This window comes from Rosa chinensis, chromosome 5, assembly GCF_002994745.2.
Source record: "Rosa chinensis cultivar Old Blush chromosome 5, RchiOBHm-V2, whole genome shotgun sequence".
NCBI lineage: Eukaryota > Viridiplantae > Streptophyta > Magnoliopsida > Rosales > Rosaceae > Rosa > Rosa chinensis.
The window spans coordinates 66344215-66364682 of record NC_037092.1 but is presented as its reverse complement, the minus strand read 5'-3'; the positions used below and the strand labels follow the sequence as shown (position 1 = coordinate 66364682).

Genomic DNA, 20468 nt, shown 5'->3' with positions numbered 1-20468 from the left:
TGTCTTGTGGAGTTTTTAGTGAATTTAATTAAGTCATGCATTTTTTTAGTTAAATGGGTCACAATGTTAATGGGTCATTTTATCTAACACGACACGACCTATTTATTAAATGAGTTAAACGGGTAACCCGTTTAATAAACAGGTTGGGTTTGGGTTTAAATTTTTGACACGATTATTAAATGGGTCGGGTTTAGGTTTGTCTCCCATAACACGATAAATACCTTGACCCGACATGAACCCAACTCGACACGACCCATTGACAGCCCTAGGTATAACTCTTTAATTAATGTACACCTCCATTGTTTAATCACAGATTTTGTTTTGATGTACAGGTGTGTCAAATACAAACCATGCATTGATTCTCAAGGTGCTTATGATCATGGCTATTTATTTATCACGTTGTCAACTTTCCTTCATCCTTTTTGTGTGGTTATTGCTTCTGAGCCATTCAATTGCTTTGCTAGCATTTATTAACGAAAGCTTTGTGCAGATACCATTATGTGAAGAATTTTGGCCACATCAACACCATACTGATCTCGTGTATTCCATGGCTTCTTTATATATATTTGGTTGTTTTGCTTTGTGCAAAGTTGACCACCGCTAATTTTTCAACTTTGAACAATATCATTCATATTGTTGTTTCTTTGTCTTTTATTTTTAGAGACGCCCACTGAACTTGCTTCACTTCAAGTTTGACAGAGAGGCAGAGCCTGTGGCATGGCTTTTGGAATCTTAATAATATATATATTTTTTTCGTTTAGCACCTTCGTTTTGAATTTGCTTTGTTGTTGCTGAGAGTGAGCTCGGTGATGCAAGCAGCTACGACATGGTTTCTTGATGTGCGGCTACAATGATCTTCGGAGACGCTGCTCCGGCATGTTCATCGGGACGCTGCCCGGCATGGTTTCATCGGGACGCTGCCCGGCATGGTCATCGTGGTCTTTGACATGGCTTATGGAGACGCCACTCCGGCATGTTTGTTGAGCATGGGGGCCTTTAATCCTTGCAAGCAAACAAATGATGGAGGAGGACGATGAGAGACGGATTTGAACCTTGGATTGAATGAAACTTCTTCTCCTATGGCTCCTGCTTTTTTCCGTCTGTGCTGCTGCCTCTTCACGTTGATCTTTCCCTCCCCATTTTCTTTTCTTCACATCATGCTTATATAGTGCACAAGTGACGAGTTTGACTTGCATACATCATTGAGAGTTTTAGAGTTCAACTCGAAGTGAACTAGTTGGATACTCTATCTCCTTAATTTCTTCTCTCTTCTGACGTCAAAACTGTAACTTATTTTTTTAATTGCATTGTTGGCAAGACTTCTAACAAACCTAGAAGTCCAATGCTTTACGAGCTTGACAATTGTACTTCTTCACAATCTTTTGTCTTTTTCCATACAAATGCACTAGACGTCAATCTCGTTGTAATTGGATTTATGAATTTTTTGGGTTTCAGCAATTAGGCACTATGATTACCTATAGTCAAGCTAGGGGCCCAAATTACTAAAGCAATTTTCCTAAAGCAAATCCAAAACCGAAGACTACGATTGTCCAAAAGAAAATAACCAAAGCCTTGAATATTTGATCGAGAGAAACTTGCCGTGGGGCTAAAGCCACTTTAGACCTTAATGTGGTTCCGCTAGGCATTAATGGCACAGAACTACTACTTGGTTCCCAATCATCTTTCGGGTGATCCTCATGGCATTGTTCAGGACTCCATCTCGAAATTGTGTGCTCTGTAACTGTGTATCCTTCCAAACATGATGGAGAGGTAGCATCATGACCATTTTTATCAACGCTAAGAACTAGCAATGCCTTCTTAATAACTTTACACATCCTTTTGGTGCCACGGACATCAGACCACACCCTCAATCGATCATTTGCCTCGCTATCTCCTTCTGATAACAGAATCACAACAAATTCAGAATGGACCAGAGAGGGATGGTGGCGGTAGGCAACAAAGTCTGCACAGTAATTGGAATCGTACATCACAACCCAATTTATCAGCCGAAGATGAGAATAAGCCTTGTAAGAATCGGGGAATGCTGTTTTCTTAGATTTCATGTACTGGAAAAGTTCTTGATCATTCTTTGGGCAGTTATCTAAACCATCAAGTATCTTGAGGCATTTTAGAGAATTGCGTAGGAAGAATGCCTCTTCCATGCCAAAGTAAAACCAATGCTTATTGTTTTTGTTGATAATGGGTTCACCAGACACGTTTTTTATGGGTTCGCCAAAGCAGGCACGAAGAAGGAGATCAGTTTGCTTTGGTCCTGCTTCAAGAAGTACATTGCACCCACACAAGAATCCTTGGGCATCTGATTGGACTAGAGAAGACTGAAGCTGCAATACTATACTTGACATGGGATCTGCAAGAGCTTTAGCTTATGCATCCTTTCCTTTCCATCTAGGTCCCATTAGATCCTACCAGAAGATCAGTAAATATCCCCAAAAATAAGAATTATCCCCAAAAATCTACTGACACTGAAACTGTATATCATAAATAATCTAAAGTAACTAACAATAAAAATCAAGATCTGGTGTATGTGAAAGAAAGAGAGCCAGACGAAAACTTATTGAATTGAGTGAACGGGATTGGTGTCTGGTGGAAAAATTGGTTTTGCCGTCTCGGAGAGCTACTGGGTTTGAAGTTGCAAATAAAGGTGTGATCAGCGTCAAACCCTAAAACACGAAAAAAAATGATGGGAACGGTAGATTTTCTTTCATATAAAAAAAATAAAATAACCTTTCAAAAAACAAAAAAAAAAAATAAAAACATCACAGTTACTTATGAATGCAACACCTTGCTTAGCAAGAAAACAATATCAAAGAAGGAAAAGAAAATCCTAGAAAATGGTCGGATTTTATTGTATACCGGATTTTTTCTTGAAAAAATTCCCCTACGAAAGGGAGACTCCTTCAAAATGTTATATTATGGGTTCTGTTACTTCTGTAGTATTGATAAGAATTCATACAATATTAAAGTTAAATTCATAAATTCTTTAAAAGTTTTTATTGTGGTTGACTATAATTCTTTTGATTAAAAGCTGAACGCGTGAACACCATTGTGTAATCATATAATACCCGCCTCATGGCGTATAATTGGTACAATTTTAATGACAAAACTTTATGTACGTTAAGCCTCTAAATAATTGACGCTGTATTAGGAATCTATCTTTGTACATGGGCTATCATTATTGTATGGGCCTATTTAGGCTTTCTGTTACATGAGTCCACTACTTCTAGATATTTTGTCTGCTTAAATAGCTGATAGGACTTGTAAAGAGACCATTGAAGAATTATTGAATCAGTTCATTTCATTTTTTTTTCTCTTAGTTTTCCTTTCTTTCCCTTTTGCAACGATGTCGTTTCTGAGCTTGGATCCCGGGGATCCTACCAACTGGTATCAGAGCCCGCAATTGGGCCTGTTTCCGACAAGTCTGACGGGTTACAGCGGTGGGTATTATTGCCTTCCTTCTTCTCATCCTCCCGATACCCAGTTTCCATCGCAACCAAGTTGCCGACCACCTCCTCCTCAATTTCCATTCCAACCGAGTTACTCACTACCACCACCACCACCTTCCCACACAATCATCAATGGGTATGTTTTCCCTTATCAATTTCCATCAACCCATATTACCATTCACCTGATTCTAACCCAAATCCCTGGATCTATCCTTCAATTTCACAAAGCCATTCCTATGACCCATCAGTTACCAGTGTTAATTCACACTTCGTCTCCACCAAAACCATGCCTACACCACCTATTTACCATTTTGCTCCTTCACCTCCCGTTTGTGAGCAACCAAATACACTTTCATATTCAAATCCATTCTGTCCCATACCCGAGTCCAGCCCTTCACGAATTTCTCTTCAAACTGACAAGATACATAATTGGGAGGCCCCAATTGTTGACTCTGGCGGCTACTCTCTCATACCTGAGCCTACGGTCAAGCTTAAGGGGGCTAAGAAACCACATTCACCACCACAAGGTTCCGGCAAATTGCAAGAATCGCTGAAGAGTTTGATGGATACCTTCCTATCTGAATTCAGGGAGGAGCTACGATTGTTAAAGGTTTCATTGCAATCTCCGGCAACCCAAGTTGATAACCCACTGAAGTTTGGCTTTCCGCCGCCGTCGCTAACGCCCGAATTGATTCTGGCTGCAATTGAGGCTTCTTCATCATTTATTCCTGCTGATAATGGTATTATCCATAAAACCCATGTGGATAGTAGCTTGAATTTGTCTCACACTGATGTGCTATTGAGATTTAATGATAATACTAGTACGGATCATGTTGTGGGTTTTGTGTTTGGTATTGATGAGAATTTAGAAAATGGGGAGGGAGAGAGTTCTGATAAGGGGACTAAGATGAATAGTGGAGATGGTAAAGAGCTCAATCAGCTTGAGGGTGTTAGTGTTAAGCACGATGATCAGGGACTGAGTGTTGAGATACATCCCATTTTTCCCATGTGAGATGTTTCTCAATACGTCCCCGCACGTGTGGCGAATTTTCAAGCCATACATGTGGACAACTTTGGGTGACATGGAGCCCGTGTGGCCATAAGGCATGCACACGTGGATAACCCGCTCTGATACCATGATAAAGTAATCCGAGGTTCACATCCAAAACCAATTTGCAATGGATGGAGTGACCCAAATCCTTATAAACCCACTAACAAGACGATTAGTAACCACCGCTGGCGAAGATAATTGAGGAATTGAGTTAGATCGCTGTCAGTTAAGTTAAAGTTCAATTCTCAACCTTTGGTTTCATTCTCAGCAGAGACACACACAGCCGCCCAAAATGGCTGCGCACACCCAAATAGCAGGGCCAATTACTCTGTTGTCCGAAGATTTAGTTACCTTAATCCTTAACAAGGTGATCGACTAAGACGATAGAACCTCGTGCTGCGAGGTTTGCAAGCAATGGTTAAGACTCGAAGGTATAAGTTGATCATCACTTTTCATTCGCAAACCCGAGTTTCCTCTAACTATACTGAACAGGTTCCCGAATTTAGTCCAATTCCAAACCACCCAGCTCACCACCGACTCCGACCTCGAGTTCATCTCCCGAACATGTCCCAAAATCGAGGACGTCATGGTCGCTGACTTCACTTCACCCAAAGAAGGTTTCTTGGGTCGAAATGGCCTGTCGGCTTTGGCATGTGGGATGTATCTCAACACTGAGTTTGTGTGGGAAAAGAAGAGAATACCATGCTCTCTACCTATTTGATAAAGTGCCACAATTAGATGGGTTGTGTAATGCAGGAAGGACCATTGTTGCTCCTGTGAGCATTCGAGACAAAGGTGGGGGACTTGCTGCTTATTGTGAAATTGTTGATGCTTCTCTCATGTCAACTGAACTTTTGTCTTCTTCTATTCCTGTGCCTATGAAAACTGATGGAGAAGAGAGTAATGTAGTCATGATAGATGATTGGGAGTCATCCAAAATGGATAGTTCGGAGCAGGGAACTGAACCCTCTTCTGATTCTTTAGTAGGATATGCTGAACTATTGCTTCCTGGTTGTGTGAGCAATGTTTTATGTCTTCTTGAAACTATTCTTTAGAATGGTGACACTTGTTGTATAATTTTGGAGAAGAAGAGGATAGAAGCTGTCCTGCAGTTGTTTACCTTGCCTTTAATGCCTCTTTCTGTTACAGTTAGTCAGAGTATACCTATTGCATTTAAGAACTTCACACCACAACATTCTGCTTCTTTGGCTTGGGCAGTATGCTACACTAACAACCAATCTCGATCACATTTATTGCAGTGGTTCACTCTTTACTTTGAACTTTGTCATTGTGAGACAACGAAGGAGCCACCACTCTCTTGTAGAAAGGCATTGGAAAAAATTAGTCAAATAATCCAAACCTTAGTCTCGCAGGTATTCACTACCATCATTTTTGGTCCTCAATATTTTGGAGCAGTTTTTGATGGGGTATTGTGTGACTTATATAAGCTTTATGTTGTGATTCATAATCTTTTCCATGATAATGCTATGATGCTTCCTGATGACACATTTGGGATAATGGTAAGGAATGCCAAGTTATTTTATGAATATATGAACGTGCTTGCCAAAATGCTTTTAAGGAGTATTAGTGGAGAACCAGTGAGTTCAAATGTTAGTATAATGGATACAATTGTTGCTGCATTATGTGGAAAGAGCATTGACCCCGTGGAGCTACATGTCAAGATGGATGGCGTTGGAATTTCATTTTTAATCTGGTTGCTTGCATTTCCTAATACAAAGTTTAAGAGAGAAGCTGCAAGTATAATACCAAGCTTGGTATATCATATTGATGATCAGATGGTGGGCTGGAATGTTATACATGCCTTGGTGTATGCAAAGGGATTCATTATTGAGTTTTTTGAGAAACCAAAAGACAGGAAACTTGAAGCCTTGATAGATGCTACTACCAATTTGAGAATTGATGACCTGAACACCCAAAAGACACCTTACCTTGCCACTGTGGATATTTATGTTTTTTTTACTGGAAAGTGATGTTTCATATGCTTCAAGCTAAGTTTCCAAAAGCACATGATTTTGGCACTACAGTTGTTCAGGTTGCAACCTATTCAAGCCTGAGAGTTAAAGTTTACATGGTTGTTGGCTGTTGTATATATTTTGTTCGCACTTGGTTGTCAAATTTTCTAGTAGTTCAATTTTGCAGTTTAAATGATGATGCACATACACTGGGCTCGTTGCTGATTAACAGAGCTAGTGCACTTCTTCTGCTTAGGGTCACACAGATTGTCCACATTCATAGAGCTGCGAACATTGGTCTTGAGCTTTGCATAGGTTTGAGAGTTATCAATTTCAATACTAACATGGTTTACTCTAAACTATTGATTATGCCTCTGCTTGTCATTTCAGTAATTGTTTCTCTCTTTGAGGATCAATATTGTTGGAATGTTGATTCACCAACGACAGAACATGAATCAGTTTTTCTTGAGAAAGGAGGTGTAAAGAATGTGCACAGATGGGATTGATACAAACTCCAGATTGCAGCAAATGCTATAGTGGGAGTTGATTACTTTTTGCAAGCTAAAACCCTGAAAGAATTGAACCAAGTAGTGGATCCTAAGGATATGGTTGCTTCAGGAGCTACCACTCAAGGTCACATGCTCCATGAAAAGGTCATTGAATTTTTCTCTCATCTTAATCAAGCTAATGCACGTATACTATTGAGTAATTATGGTAATAAAGAGATAAAAAGACTTGTGCAAGAGACCAAGGAAAAATGTGCTGCAATTGCAATCATTCCAATGGAATTTGCAGATCTGGTATCAGAAACAAATGAACAGCCTTTGCTTCTCAATGTCATTTTTCAGGTCAATGATTTCTCTACTTATTCATATGATATTCTTGACTACTTATTCCATGATGCCCCTATTGTTAGGATGTTGAAAACAAGTGCTGCTACTCGGCTTCACCTAGTTCTATGTTTATTTACTAATGGTGACTCAAATCCCATAGTAATTACTTGGCTAGCAATGCTCAAGGCTCACTCACCAAGCTCAAGTAAGTATTCATCCTCACTTGGAAACCTCTCAACTGCCATAGAGTTGCTCAGCCACATTGTATTTGAAGAATGTGAATGGTTAATTGTTCAATCTGTCAAGAATTGCTATGATGATAAGCTTAGAGAATGGGGTCAGTTTACTAGAGTTGTGAATGTGGATGTAGTAAAGCTATCTCATCATATGGAGGACAAAGCTTATATGCTTAGTGCCACACAGATGACCAACCTTGAAGAGAAAGATTACTTATTCCATTACTTTCTTCATTGGCGTATCACGTTGATCATCTTCTACTTTGAGTTTGTCTCTATTATCTCCATTTATGGTTGCTTCTTGAATAACAATTTGGGGGCTGCTTTTGACAATATGATGGCTCTCCAGCTGGCATGGTCAGCATAGTTGCTTATGCTCTTGGAACTTCACTCTTTGCTTTTGACTAGTATTGGGATAAAATGTTCTTGCTGTTGGCAATATCTACAGTTCTGGATCCTTAGGTGTTAAAGATAATTTTTGGTGATGATGAAGCACATACAATTTTTGGAAGACATTTCAGGCTCGAGGTCAAGCCTGTTCTTTGAGCGGGTGGAAATATTAGGAACCTATCTTTGTACATGGGCTATCATTATTGTATGGGCCTATTTAGGCTTTCTGTTACATGAGTCCACTACTTCTAGATATTTTGTCTGCTTAAATAGCTGATAGGACTTGTAATGGGATCATTGAAGAATTATTGAATCAGTTTATTTCATTTGTTTCTCTTAGTTTTCCTTTCTTTCCCTTTTGCAACGATGTCGTTTCTGAGCTTGGATCCCGGGGATCCTACCACGCTGGGGCAATTGTATGTGTCCTTTTCATTTCAAATTTTGCTCTCCTAGATCATAATATATATATATACATATCCTATCCAGAACGAGGTCTCGCTCTGAAATTAAAGTGCGAGGTTGGAGTTTAGAGTCACTTTTCGGTCTCATATCCACATCTCGACCGTTCAGTTTTTAGGTACTAATGTATAGACCATCTCTGCAAAATTTCAGCCAAATTAATGCTCTTTAAGGTATCTAACTCTGACAGGACCCACCCCAGATTTCACCCTGAAATCCGAATTGGCCTTGGGGGCCCACCTTAGAAGAAATTCTACCAAAAATTTGGCAGAACTTCCCTTAAAAATGGACTACCCAAAACCTGTAGAAAAATATTTACACTTCTAAACCATCCATCCTTATACTCCTTGAGCCACCATGCTCCCTCAAATCTCAACTTCTCCCATTTACAAGTACAAATCTCAAGTTAACAATATTAAGTCCACGGTTATCAGAGCAATTCTAAAACAAAAGGTATAATAGACAATGACTAAAATATCGAGTATCAAGGAAATATCGATGGTTCGGAAAATGGAAATTTCGATGGAAATATCGAGAAAGTTTCGATATCGATAAATTTTCGAAAAAAAATGATGGAAATTGGGAGAATATCATTGAAAGTTTAAGTGAAACTTTGTGAACTACTTATTTGATCAATTATCTATTATATTGGGAAGAAAGAAAAAAAAACAAACGGTGACCAAGCTTCATTTCATAGTGAATTATAGTAATTTAGAATAAATGTTTGAAGTTGCCCGTATAATATTTGGTACTTTTAAAATATATAATTCTAATTAGAAATTTTATAAAGTTGTAAAGCTATTCAATCAATAAATACAAATGAATTAATATTTCTACAACATGGAAAAAGTATTTAGGAATGTTAGAGTAAAAAAAATAAAAATCTATAATTGCTGAAGGCCTAAAACTATATCTTAGAAGTTAGAGGTTTAAATTAATTGTCTAAAGAAATTAGTAATTTATTCTATTAAAACGACTATTAATAAAATAAAAAAAGCAAAGAAGTACTAAATTGAACCCCAATCGAGTTGGCTGGGGTGGTTTTTAACTTCATACTGAAGGAGACAGGTTCGAATCCCATCTCTGTCAAGTTTTTCCTTATATTTTGTTTGAGGAATATTCACGAATATTCCCTAAAATTTCGGATATATCGCGATATTTCAAAAATATCGCACGAAATATTGATGGAAGTCATCTAAAATATCGTAGCCTCAAAAAAACGAAAATTTCGCCGATATTTCGGCCAAATTATTGATTTTTTAGTCATTGATAATAGAAATAAAAGTAAAGAGGGTGAAGGATTGATAGATCCTACAATACGGAAGCAGTGACAACTATGCCTCAACTCCATGTACGCCAGACCTCAACTAATCTAGCCTGCAAACTGGGCATTTGAAACCGAAGGGCCCAGGGGAATAGTATTGAAAAACACGTTAGTGTGAGTGGACAAAAATAAATAATCAAGATAATTTAAATGAAGCAAACTTGAATACTTTCCCACTTATTTAAACTTATAAAACCTCGATGCATGCAACGTTTATAAAACATATTTCTTTAAACTCAAAATCTTGTAAAAATATACCAGCCCTCGCTGGTTAAAAGAATCGGACTAGCCCCGCTAGTCAAGTAACAATAAAGGATATGGGGAAGAGATGTCACCATACGGGTAAAGGAACCCCTAACCTCGACTGCCACCCACACATAGATTGTGTGAGGAGGAGAACTAATAACCTTGACTGCCACTCACGTGAGGAGGAGAATCCTCAACTGCCACTCACAAACACAAAGTAAGTTAGGAGGAGACACTATCCGAACGACCCGATTATGGTGAGGAAAACAATTGAAAACCAGTAAATCCATAAAACCATAAAGCTTCCCCAATATCTCACGAGAAAAAGATATCTTCCAATGATGTGGCCCCGCACGCCAAAACATTCTCAAATCCGTAACCAAACCTGGAAATTAGTATGAGCACAAATTCCTTCGGAAAATCCCATTTCCAAAAATATTCCAGAATATCTCAAAATTGGCTACTAAATATAATAGGTAATCCGGAAATCATCTCGGTAAAATAAATCGTCGAAAAAAATCAGGTAAATCATATTTCCAAAACCAATTCCGAATCTCTCTTGAAATCTCAAGAATTGATAATTAATCATAATAAAAATTTCCGAAAATTACCACGGAATAATAATAAGGTAAATATCACATAAATCAAAATTCTCAAATCGAGCATAAAGAATCTTAATTCAAAAGTTCAAACCAATAAATCAATTAATAATTCAAACCATATTAAAATGCTCGATAATTAAATAGATAAATCAATAAAATAAAAATTTGCGGAAATTAATTTGCATGCATCAATTAAAATCAAAAGTAAACTCACGGTACTATTTAGGAGATTGCGCATACGAGTTCCTTCGTCGAGCAATAGCTCGGTACATCGCCCTGTAGACAATTATATTCCGTGAATAACTATTCAACAATTAAATACGATTCCCAAAATAAAATCCTCATAAATCATCTCTCCACTTCTTCTCGGATTCAACCCATATTCTACGACTCATGCCAAATTGTTAATTTAAAGGTTCCAAGGCAGAACCAAGAGATATCTGACGGTCGGATTCTTGTAATTCAATAATTGAATTCTAAATTCCGGAAATTAATAATCAATACAAAACTTCTCAAATTTTCAACCAAATTCACATCTACAAGTTCTACAACAATTATATGATTTAAATGGGCTAACAACAGTTATTAAAACTAGCCCTACGCGCCTCCACGCGCCACACACAGTGGTAGAGCGTGGGCCCCACGGGCCGGTGGCCACCACCACTGATGGCCAACAAATTTTGGCAGTAGCAACATTACAACAGACCCAACAATTTTCTCAACTACAACACATTTCAATTTTACCTTAAAGCACTCGAAATTGGCCGGTGAAGAAAACCCAGAAAAATCTCCGAACCCTAGAATTTGCAATCTTCGATTCGACCTCCACACTGCAAATTGAAGTGCATGGCCTTAGGGGAAATGATCACCAGCTTGAGGCGCCCCTATTGTCCCAATTTGGTGGTTGGAAACGGTCAGAAATGGCTGAATCACCGGAAAAGCTCAAATTTCCCCCGTGAGGAACCTTGCTTCCATTCGAGGTTTCCCGGCCAAATCGTCATAATCCAAGGTCACTAGGGTGTAGAGGGGCAAGGGGCGCTCCTGTGGTGGCCGGTTGCACGCCGGTTGATGGCCGGACAACGGTGAATAGAGGGGAAGAAGGGAGAGGCCGACGGGGAGAGGAGGGAGAGATCGGGGAAGGAGAAAAAGAGAGTTACCGGGTGGGTTTCTAGAAATGGAAACCTACTGTGGTAACTTTCCATATATATATATATATATCCCATTTATCATGAACAGTAACTTCCGTATTTCACCCATAACTTTTGCATATGAACTCCGATTTTTACGTATCACATATGCACGTGCTCGGTTTAATGTCCTCTACAACTTTCATGAAGGAAATTTTCTCAAATTTTGACCCGAACAAAAAGTCATCTTTTAGGGCCCCCTTAAAGTACCGAAACGACAGTAAAAGTGAAAGTAAAGGTCGTTTACAGTCCAAATGACTAGTAAATTGGTAAATTCAGGTTCGGGAGGTTATAAACTCGCTTAAACCAATGGATGAACTGAATCTGTCCAACCTAAACCGTAGTATCTTTAAGGCAGTTATCAATGCCTTAACGACCATTAATTTGGCTGAAATTTTGCAGAGATGATCTATACATTAGTACCTAAAAACTGAACGGTTGAGATGTGGATATGCGACCGAAAAGTGACCATAAACCCTAATGTCGCTCTGGATAGGATCTGTATATATATATATACACAATGATTCTTGGTTACGGTCGTCTGTAACTTTCAAAATCTGCGGATTTGCAACGTTAGCCGTTGGATGTGGTTAAATGAATCTCTACGGCCATGATTTAAGCAGTAAACATGGGTCATACAGGTTGGAGATTAAAATGGATCCGACCCGGGTCTTATATAAGACCAACCTGGAACTAAGCTCGATGAACTCCCGCTCTTTTGACAATTGATCTCTTTGATCTCTCGCTCTATCACTCCCTCTACGTCTAAAATATTTTGATTCCCTGTGGTGTTTCTGAAGAGGGAGAGAGAAAACTGTTGATGCACCCTTTGGTTTTAAGGACAAAGGCACTCATAATTCAGGTATAGATTTTACAAAAGCTTGTTCTGTCTTCTTTCTCTATTGACTTTGGATTTGGTCAAGATGATGGGGCCTTGAATCGATAAAAGCTAAAACTGGTTTCTCTGCTGACTTTGGTTTGGGATTCTATGTGCAATTATCAATCTAGTTTAATTGGTTTGCCATTCATTCACTGCCTTGATTATAAAATTGTTAAGTTCATATAGTTTAATTTTAGGACAAAATACTGTTTACTCCCTATACTTATAGGGTCTCGACGTTTCATTTTCACCTAAAAAGTCCCTGAACTTTCCAATTTTACCTAAAAAATCCCTGCCGTCAATTTTCAGTTAAAAAGTCTGTTATCTTGCTGACGTGACACTATTTCAACAGTAAAATGACTATTTTACCCTTACTGACCCAAAATTTTTTTTTTACTATCTTTTCTCTTTTTTAACTCTTTTTTCTCTATTTTTTTAATTTGTTCTTTTTTATTCCTACTTTTTTTTAACTCTTTTTTCTCTATTTTTTAAAATTTGTTCTCTTTTTTTTTTTCCTACTTTTTTTCTCTTTTTTTTTTTAACACTCTTTTCTCTCTTTTTTATTTGTTCTCTCTCTCTCTCTCTCTCTCTCTTTTTATATATATATATATATATATATATATTTCTTTCTCTTTTCTATTTACCTCTTCTTCCTCTTCCTCCTCTCTGCTCTTTGGCCTTATTTTCCTCCTCCCTGATCGCAGCTCCAGTTTTCGGCCACGCTTAGAAGCTGGAATGGTCGGGTTCTCTTCCCTTCAGATTCCGGCCCCTTCGTGGTCGGAGCTATATCAGAAGCTTTCTCTCGACGTCAATAACGTTTCTTTGGTGTGGGTTTGCTGAGATGATGAGCCAATAGAGATTTGAAGAGGATAAGATATTTGAGTTTTCCTGCGAGTTTCCATGTTTTGGTCTATTTGGCTGTTTATGATCGTAACTTTAGAGAGAAATGTTTGAACTGTTTTGGCACCGAAGAAAGGGAGGTGGAACGTGAATTGATTTGATTTGGGTGTGCTCCAATTTGGTTTGGAACTGCTGTATGGAGAGGGGTGATTAGGAGAGGTGGTGATGCTTGTTGGCATGACGGGGATGATGGATGGATGGTGGAATGGCCAGCACTTGCTTGGAGTGGCGGGCACGCCAACGATGATTAGGAGAGGTGGTGATGCTCGCCGAAAACTGGAGCTGCGATCAGGGAGGAGGAAAAGAAGGCCAAAGAGCAGAGAGGAGGAAGAGGAAGAAGAGGTAAACAAAAAAGAGAAAGAAATAAAAAAAAAAACAAAAGAGAGAGAACAAATAAAAAAAAGAGGAAAAAAGTTTTTAAAAAAAAAAAGAGAAAAAGAGTAGGAAAAAAAAAAAGAGAAAAGAGGGTTAAAAAAAAAAGAGAGAACAAATAAATAAAAAAAAGAGAAAAGAGAGTTTTTTTTTTGAGTGGAAGACGACAATAGAACCAACACACACACCCATGCAGTGTATCCCAGCATAGCCAGACTAATCACTGCACCGCAGACGCACGAACCATTGGGTGTTTTAACTAACCCAGGTCCCTCAAATCTGCTGGCCACGGGATGGAGCTGGGATTCGAACTCTAGACCTGGGGGTTCCAGACTAGGCAGCTCGACCAACACACCACACCACGTGGTTAAGAGAAAAGAGAGTTAAAAAAAAAGAGTAAAAAAAAGAGTAGGGAAAAAAAAAAAGAGAACAAATTAAAAAAATAGAGAAAAAGAGTTAAAAAAAAGTAGGAATAAAAAGAACAAATTAAAAAAAATAGAGAAAAAAGAGTTAAAAAAAGAAATAAAAAAAGAGTAAATTTTTTTTTTGGGGTCAATAAGGGTAAAATAGTCATTTTACTGTTGAAATAGTGCCACGTCAGCAAGATAACAGATTTTTTAACGGAAAATTGACAGCAGGGACCTTTTAGATGAAATTGAAAAGTTCAGGGACTTTTTAGGTGAAATTGAAACGTCAGGGACTGAAACGTTGAGTCCCTATAAGTATAGGGAGTAAACAGTATTTTGTCCTTAATTTTATGTGGTTTCATTGTTTTGCAATGAAAAATTATAGGTCGGGGATTATGTTTCAGGCAATGAATTTAGGGTCAGTTTCATGTTCTGCTGAGACCGCCGAAGTGTACACTCCTCAAGTAGCGGATGAGTTGAAGCCTACAAAAAACCGTGAATTTAGAACACTAGATGAGCTTTTTGAATTTTACAACAAGTATGCTTTTGAAGCTGGGTTTAGTGTTCGGAGAAGTTCTACTGCCAAGAGTAAAGATGGTTCTGAAACTATAAGACAAGAACTTTGTCGTCGCAAAGAAGGGCATTCACAGAAACATACGGCTCTGCCAAAAAAGCGGAAAGGGATCATAAGAACGAGTTGTCTAGCAAAGATTGCAGCTGTGAAGAGATGTGGCATATATGTAATCACTGAATTTATGGAGGCTCATAACCATCCTTTGACAACTCCAGAGAAAGTTTATTTGTTACCATCTCATCGTCAAGTTACAAATGCTACCAAATGCTTAACCATGGAACTTGAACTGGTAAATATTCCAACCCACCAACAAATTAGTTTGCTTGAAGTTCAATCGGGAGGAATTGAGAGTATGGGTTGCACAGGGAAAGATATATACAATTACGAAAGAGATAAGCGAGAAGAGTTGAAGGGACATGATGGAGATATGTTGTATGCTCATTTTTTAGCACAGTGGGAGAAGAATTCATTTTTCAATTTCAAGATAGAGGAAGACAGTAACATTGTTTTTGGGCAGATGCGACCTCCAGGAGGGCTTATAGTTTCTTTGGGGATGTAGTTATCTTTGATACAACATACAACACTAACAAATATCGGCTGATATTTGCACCACTATTAGGGGTTAACCACCATGGCCAGACCATTATGTTTGGTTGTGCATTCTTAGGTGATGAATCCATAGAGTCGTTTGTTTGGCTACTCAATACTTTCTTAGAAGCAATGCCAGGAGGAAGTCCCCCAAAAATGATAATTACTGATCAAGATCCTACAATGAAATTTGCCATTTCCCAAGTTCTTCCTAACACATTTCATAGGTATTGCAGTTGGCACATAATAGATAAGTTTTCAGAAAAGATAGGTGCAGTGAAATGTAATGAATATTATGATGACTTTAGAAGTTGTGTGTGGAACTCTTAAATGACAGAAGAATTTGATAAGAAGTGGAAGGAAGTTGTTGAGAAGAGTGGTTTAAGTGACAATGGATGGCTCCAATCAATTTATGACATTTGAGCATCTTGGGTGCCTACATACTGCAATCACATTTTCTCGGCTGGAATGTCAAGTAGCCAACGTGCTGAAAGTTGTCATTCATTTTTCAAGAAGTATGTTGACCACAAAAATTCATTACTAGACTTTGTGATTCTCTTTAATAGAGGACTTGTACATCAACGTCATCAAGAGTTAGTTTCTACCCATATTGATGCAAATGAAGAGCCTCAAATGAGTACCCCTCATCCTATGGAATCTCAATTGTCTAGAATTTATACTCGTGCCTGTTTCCAACAATTTCAAAGTGAGTTCTATATTAGCTTTTTCAATTACAGGTTTCAACTTATGAGAGAGGATGACAATCAAAAATTGTATTTGGTCAAGAAAAGAAGTGATCAGATTCAAAAGGATCAGGAAATTGTTGACAAGCATACGGATCTTGCTTCATGTACTTGCAAAAAATTTCAAAGTGAAGGAATCCCCTGTAGGCACATCTTGGGATATTTGTTGAAAGTTCAAGAAGTAGATTACTTACCTGACCAATATATTTTGAACAGATGGACTAAAGCTGCAAATGCTACTGTAGTTAAGGACCTAGATGGGTTGGAGATAACAGATACAAATGCATTGGTGGTGAAGCGTAGTAAATTATTTCATCATGCTTCACTTGTTATTGATAAAGTCCTTACAAGTCCTCATGAAGCTCAGACCATGTTTATCGAGGCTCTTGACAATGTTCTTGATAAGCTCAAACAAATGCAAGTCAATAGTAGCGAAAGTGCAAGTGTCGGTAAGAAGTTTTCAAGTGATGTTCAACATAGGTATAATGAGCCAAAGATTATCAAAGCAAAGGGTTCTAGAAAAAGGCTTAAGAAGTCAAAGGAGAAGACAGAGAGAAAGAGAAGTAGTACAAGGAAATGTCATGGATGTAGTTTGTATGGGCAATTACATGATAAACGGAACTGTCCGGCGCTTAATATGCCTAATGATAGGTAACGTTGTGAAGAACTTTTTTTATTCCTTGTATAATTTCATTTTTTAGATGGGGATATAGTTAATTAGATGTTATTTTCATGTAGTTCTGTTCTTGACAAATATGCGGACAAGGATGAAGATGATCACGAGCTAATAGGAACTGATGAAGATGAGGACCCCAGTTCCTTCGATGAAGATGATGACAATTAAGTTCCCCTGTAGTGATCAGATAGAGCAGAAAAAGTTTGTTCTTTGCTATGTTATATTAACTACCTATCGTTGTCTACCATTTTGTGAACAATTCAATAGTTTTGGATGTTGAGGTAAGATCATCGACTTGGATTCTGAAACAGATGGAGTAATCGCTGTTATCTTTATATATTCTTGATAATGAAAGAAATGAAATATGGGTTGATGGATGCTGATTGACTTATTTGCATATGATTGTTGCTCCCTTTTACTATTTCATTGAAGATTTGGCTTTAGTAAGAAATCTGAGTTCATCTTTTTTATATTCTTGATAATGAAAGAAATGAGCAATTGCATCACTTAGAATGCTCCAAAAGAGGGAAAAAAGGAGCAATTTTTCTTAGAATGCTCCAAAAGAGCAATTTTTGTTCGTATGTTTGTATGAGAACTTGTTTGAGCTAATGTTTTATTGGGGTTGTAAATGCAGAGTGCAGCATGTGAACAATTGGCAGGTGATGTGTGATGTATTGATTAGAACGTAGCTTGTGTACCAAGATGACCACCTTACCACTAATTGCTGGAAACTGTGCAAGAGGAAAAGCAGGTGAAGATCGTGGATTTGAATTGCTAACATACATAATACATAATTGTTTTTTCCACAATTGTTCTGATTTATCTAACATACATAATTGTTCATATATAATAGTTCATTCCACAAAAACTACAAATGAGCAATAGTAAGCATCAGAAATCCCAACTCCTTCACAGATAACACAACGACCCATCACACTTCTGGCAGAGCGGCCCAATGACAATCCCTAGTTGCTGCCGGCACATGATCAAATCAGGGTGATGCTTGGTCATCGTTCACTATGCTATAATCTGCATAGATGTAACAAGTATTAGCATTTGTACCTTCAATTAACATAAGACAAAGCTGACTTAGCTCAGGCACAGAAACATACATAAAGGAAGATATATGGAAGGTGATGTTTTATGTTGAACTATTGAATCCCAAAACTCAAGCTACTAATAAACTTCTAAATCCCATAAGTATTTGCAGCCTTGACAAACACTCAACTTGGCCAAATTGGGAGTGAGTACTTTATATTTCTTCCTAAACAGTTAGCAAAATCTGAACAGCAGTCTAATGCGATCAGAAAAGAACCGAAAGTACTAGATTGTTGTCCAAAGGTACCAGTCTAGTCTCTATTCTCCTAAACCCTATGATTATCCTATCTTCTCAAATCATATTGAATCCATCCTATTGGCAGCATCCTAACAACAATCTAATAGGTACACAAAGAGAGATAAATATGAAGAGTTTCTCAATTTTAAACATGGATAAAGAGCCATTGCTCGAACTGATGCCAAGTTAACAACTTGTCAACTTCGATGGCAAGAGAACATTACCCACAACATCTAGAAACAGAGCACGTTAAATTAACATGTTAGAGTGTTGAATTATTGCATCACACAATTTCCAACTATCATCAATTGCAAAACTTGATAACAAATCAAACTAAAAGCCATACCAATAAGAAAATTAAACTAAAACCATACCAATAAATTCGAAACCATTGTTCCCCAGTGGCTCAGTCCTCAGTTGAGTCAGTTCCTCACATCGAATTGGAAGAAAGAGAAGAAACCCACAATAAATTGTAAGCAAGAGAGCACGATCCAGACTTCCAGAGCAAGTCAGCAAAGCCTAAATCAACACCCACGAAATTGAAATCAACATCAATTCTTAACCCTAAAAATTTCCCCAAATTGAATTGAATAAATAAAACAAAATTGAATCTTACACTACATTTAATCGATTGCCCCAAAGAAGAAGAGAAGTAGAAGAGAAGGAGCCTTCGATCTCTGAGACTCTGAGAGAAGAAGAGAAAGGAATGCAGCACCTTGCTACCTTGCTCGACGATTGTGGTCGGCTGGTCGGCTGGATTTGAACTCGAGGTGGTCTTGAAGGATTGAAGGAGTGAAGCTCTTCAGTACGCAGCAACCTTGAAGTAACTGAATTCAGGTCGGGAGTTGAGGTGGGCTTGAAGGACTGAAGAAACGGATGAAGTTGTGCTATTCTTTGTCCTAAAGAAGACAACTTGAGAACCATCGAGATTCAACTCAAACCTTTGCAGGTGGGTTTTATATTAAATCTGGGTCGTTTCAATTAGCCATTTTGTTTGCTGCTTAAATCATGGCCGTAGAGCTTCATTTAACCACATCCAATGGCTAACGTTGCAAATCCGCAGATTTTGAAATTACGGACGTCAGTAACCGAGAATCATTGTGTGTATGTGTGTGTGTGTGTGTGTATATATAATTATATATATATATATATATATACAGCCCTTCTGATATGCGGATATCCACACCTAAGCAAAAGGTGCGGATTTCCAGTTTTTCCCCACTTTCCGATCATATTTTCACATCTTAACCATTCAGTTTTTAGATCCTAATGTATAGATTACTTATGCAAATTTTCAGCCAATTTCATGATCGTTAAGGCATCCAAAACAGCAATTTACCATTATAAACACGAACGGTTCGGGTTCGACAGATTCAGTTCGTTCGTGTAAATTGCAGTTTTGGATGCCTTAACGATCATCAAATTGGCTGAAATTTTGTAGAGATGATCTATACATTAGGATCTAAAACTGAACGGTTAAGATGTGAAAATATGATCAGAAAGTGGGTAAAAATGAGAAATCTGTACGTTTTGCTTAAGTGCGGATATCCGCACCTGAGCAAGGTTGTATATATATATATATATATATATATATATATATATATATATATATATAGGATTTTTCTTAGGTGCGGACGTCCGTACTGAAATTTCGGTAGGGATTTCCGGTTTTCACCCACTTTTCGATCACATATTTTGATCTTAACCATTCAGTTTTTAGGTCCTAATGTATAGATCATCTCTACAAAATTTCAGCTAATTTGGTGATCGTTAAGACATCCGAAACTACAATTTACACGAACGAACCGAATCTGTCAAACCGGAACCGTTCGTGTACATTGTTGTAATTTGCATTTTTGGATACCTTAACGAACACCAAATTGGCTGAAATTTTGCAGAGGTGATCTATACATTAGGACCTAAAAATTGAACGGTTAAGATGTGAAAATGTGATCAGAATGTGGGGGAAAACGGGAAATCCGTACCGTAGCAAGACTGTATATATATAGAAGGCTTCCACTAAGGGATCCCTATTTTTGGTATTTTATAGGGATAAGCATTAGATCAACTTTTCGATCATATTTTCACATCTTAATTGTTCAGTTTTTAGGTCCTAATGTATTGATCACTTCTGCAAATTTTCAGCCAAATTGGTGATTGTTAAGGCATCCAAAACTGCAATTTACACGAACGGACCGAATCTATTGAACCGGAACTGTTCGTGTTT

At 37.9% G+C, this 20468-nt stretch overlaps 1 protein-coding gene and 1 pseudogene across 1 annotated transcript; one reads left to right on the top strand and one right to left on the bottom strand.

Moving 5' to 3' along the window:
- Positions 1-1502: 1502 nt before the first annotated feature.
- Positions 1503-2417, bottom strand: LOC112163881 (annotated as a pseudogene).
- A 13201-nt stretch (positions 2418-15618) lies between these two features.
- LOC112163880 lies at positions 15619-17073 on the top strand. The gene is made up of 3 exons (XM_024300145.1): positions 15619-15713; positions 16224-16880; positions 16968-17073. Exons 1-3 carry the CDS (start codon positions 15619-15621, stop codon positions 17071-17073), a joined length of 858 nt encoding a protein of 285 aa, XP_024155913.1.
- The last annotated feature ends 3395 nt before the right edge of the window (positions 17074-20468 follow it).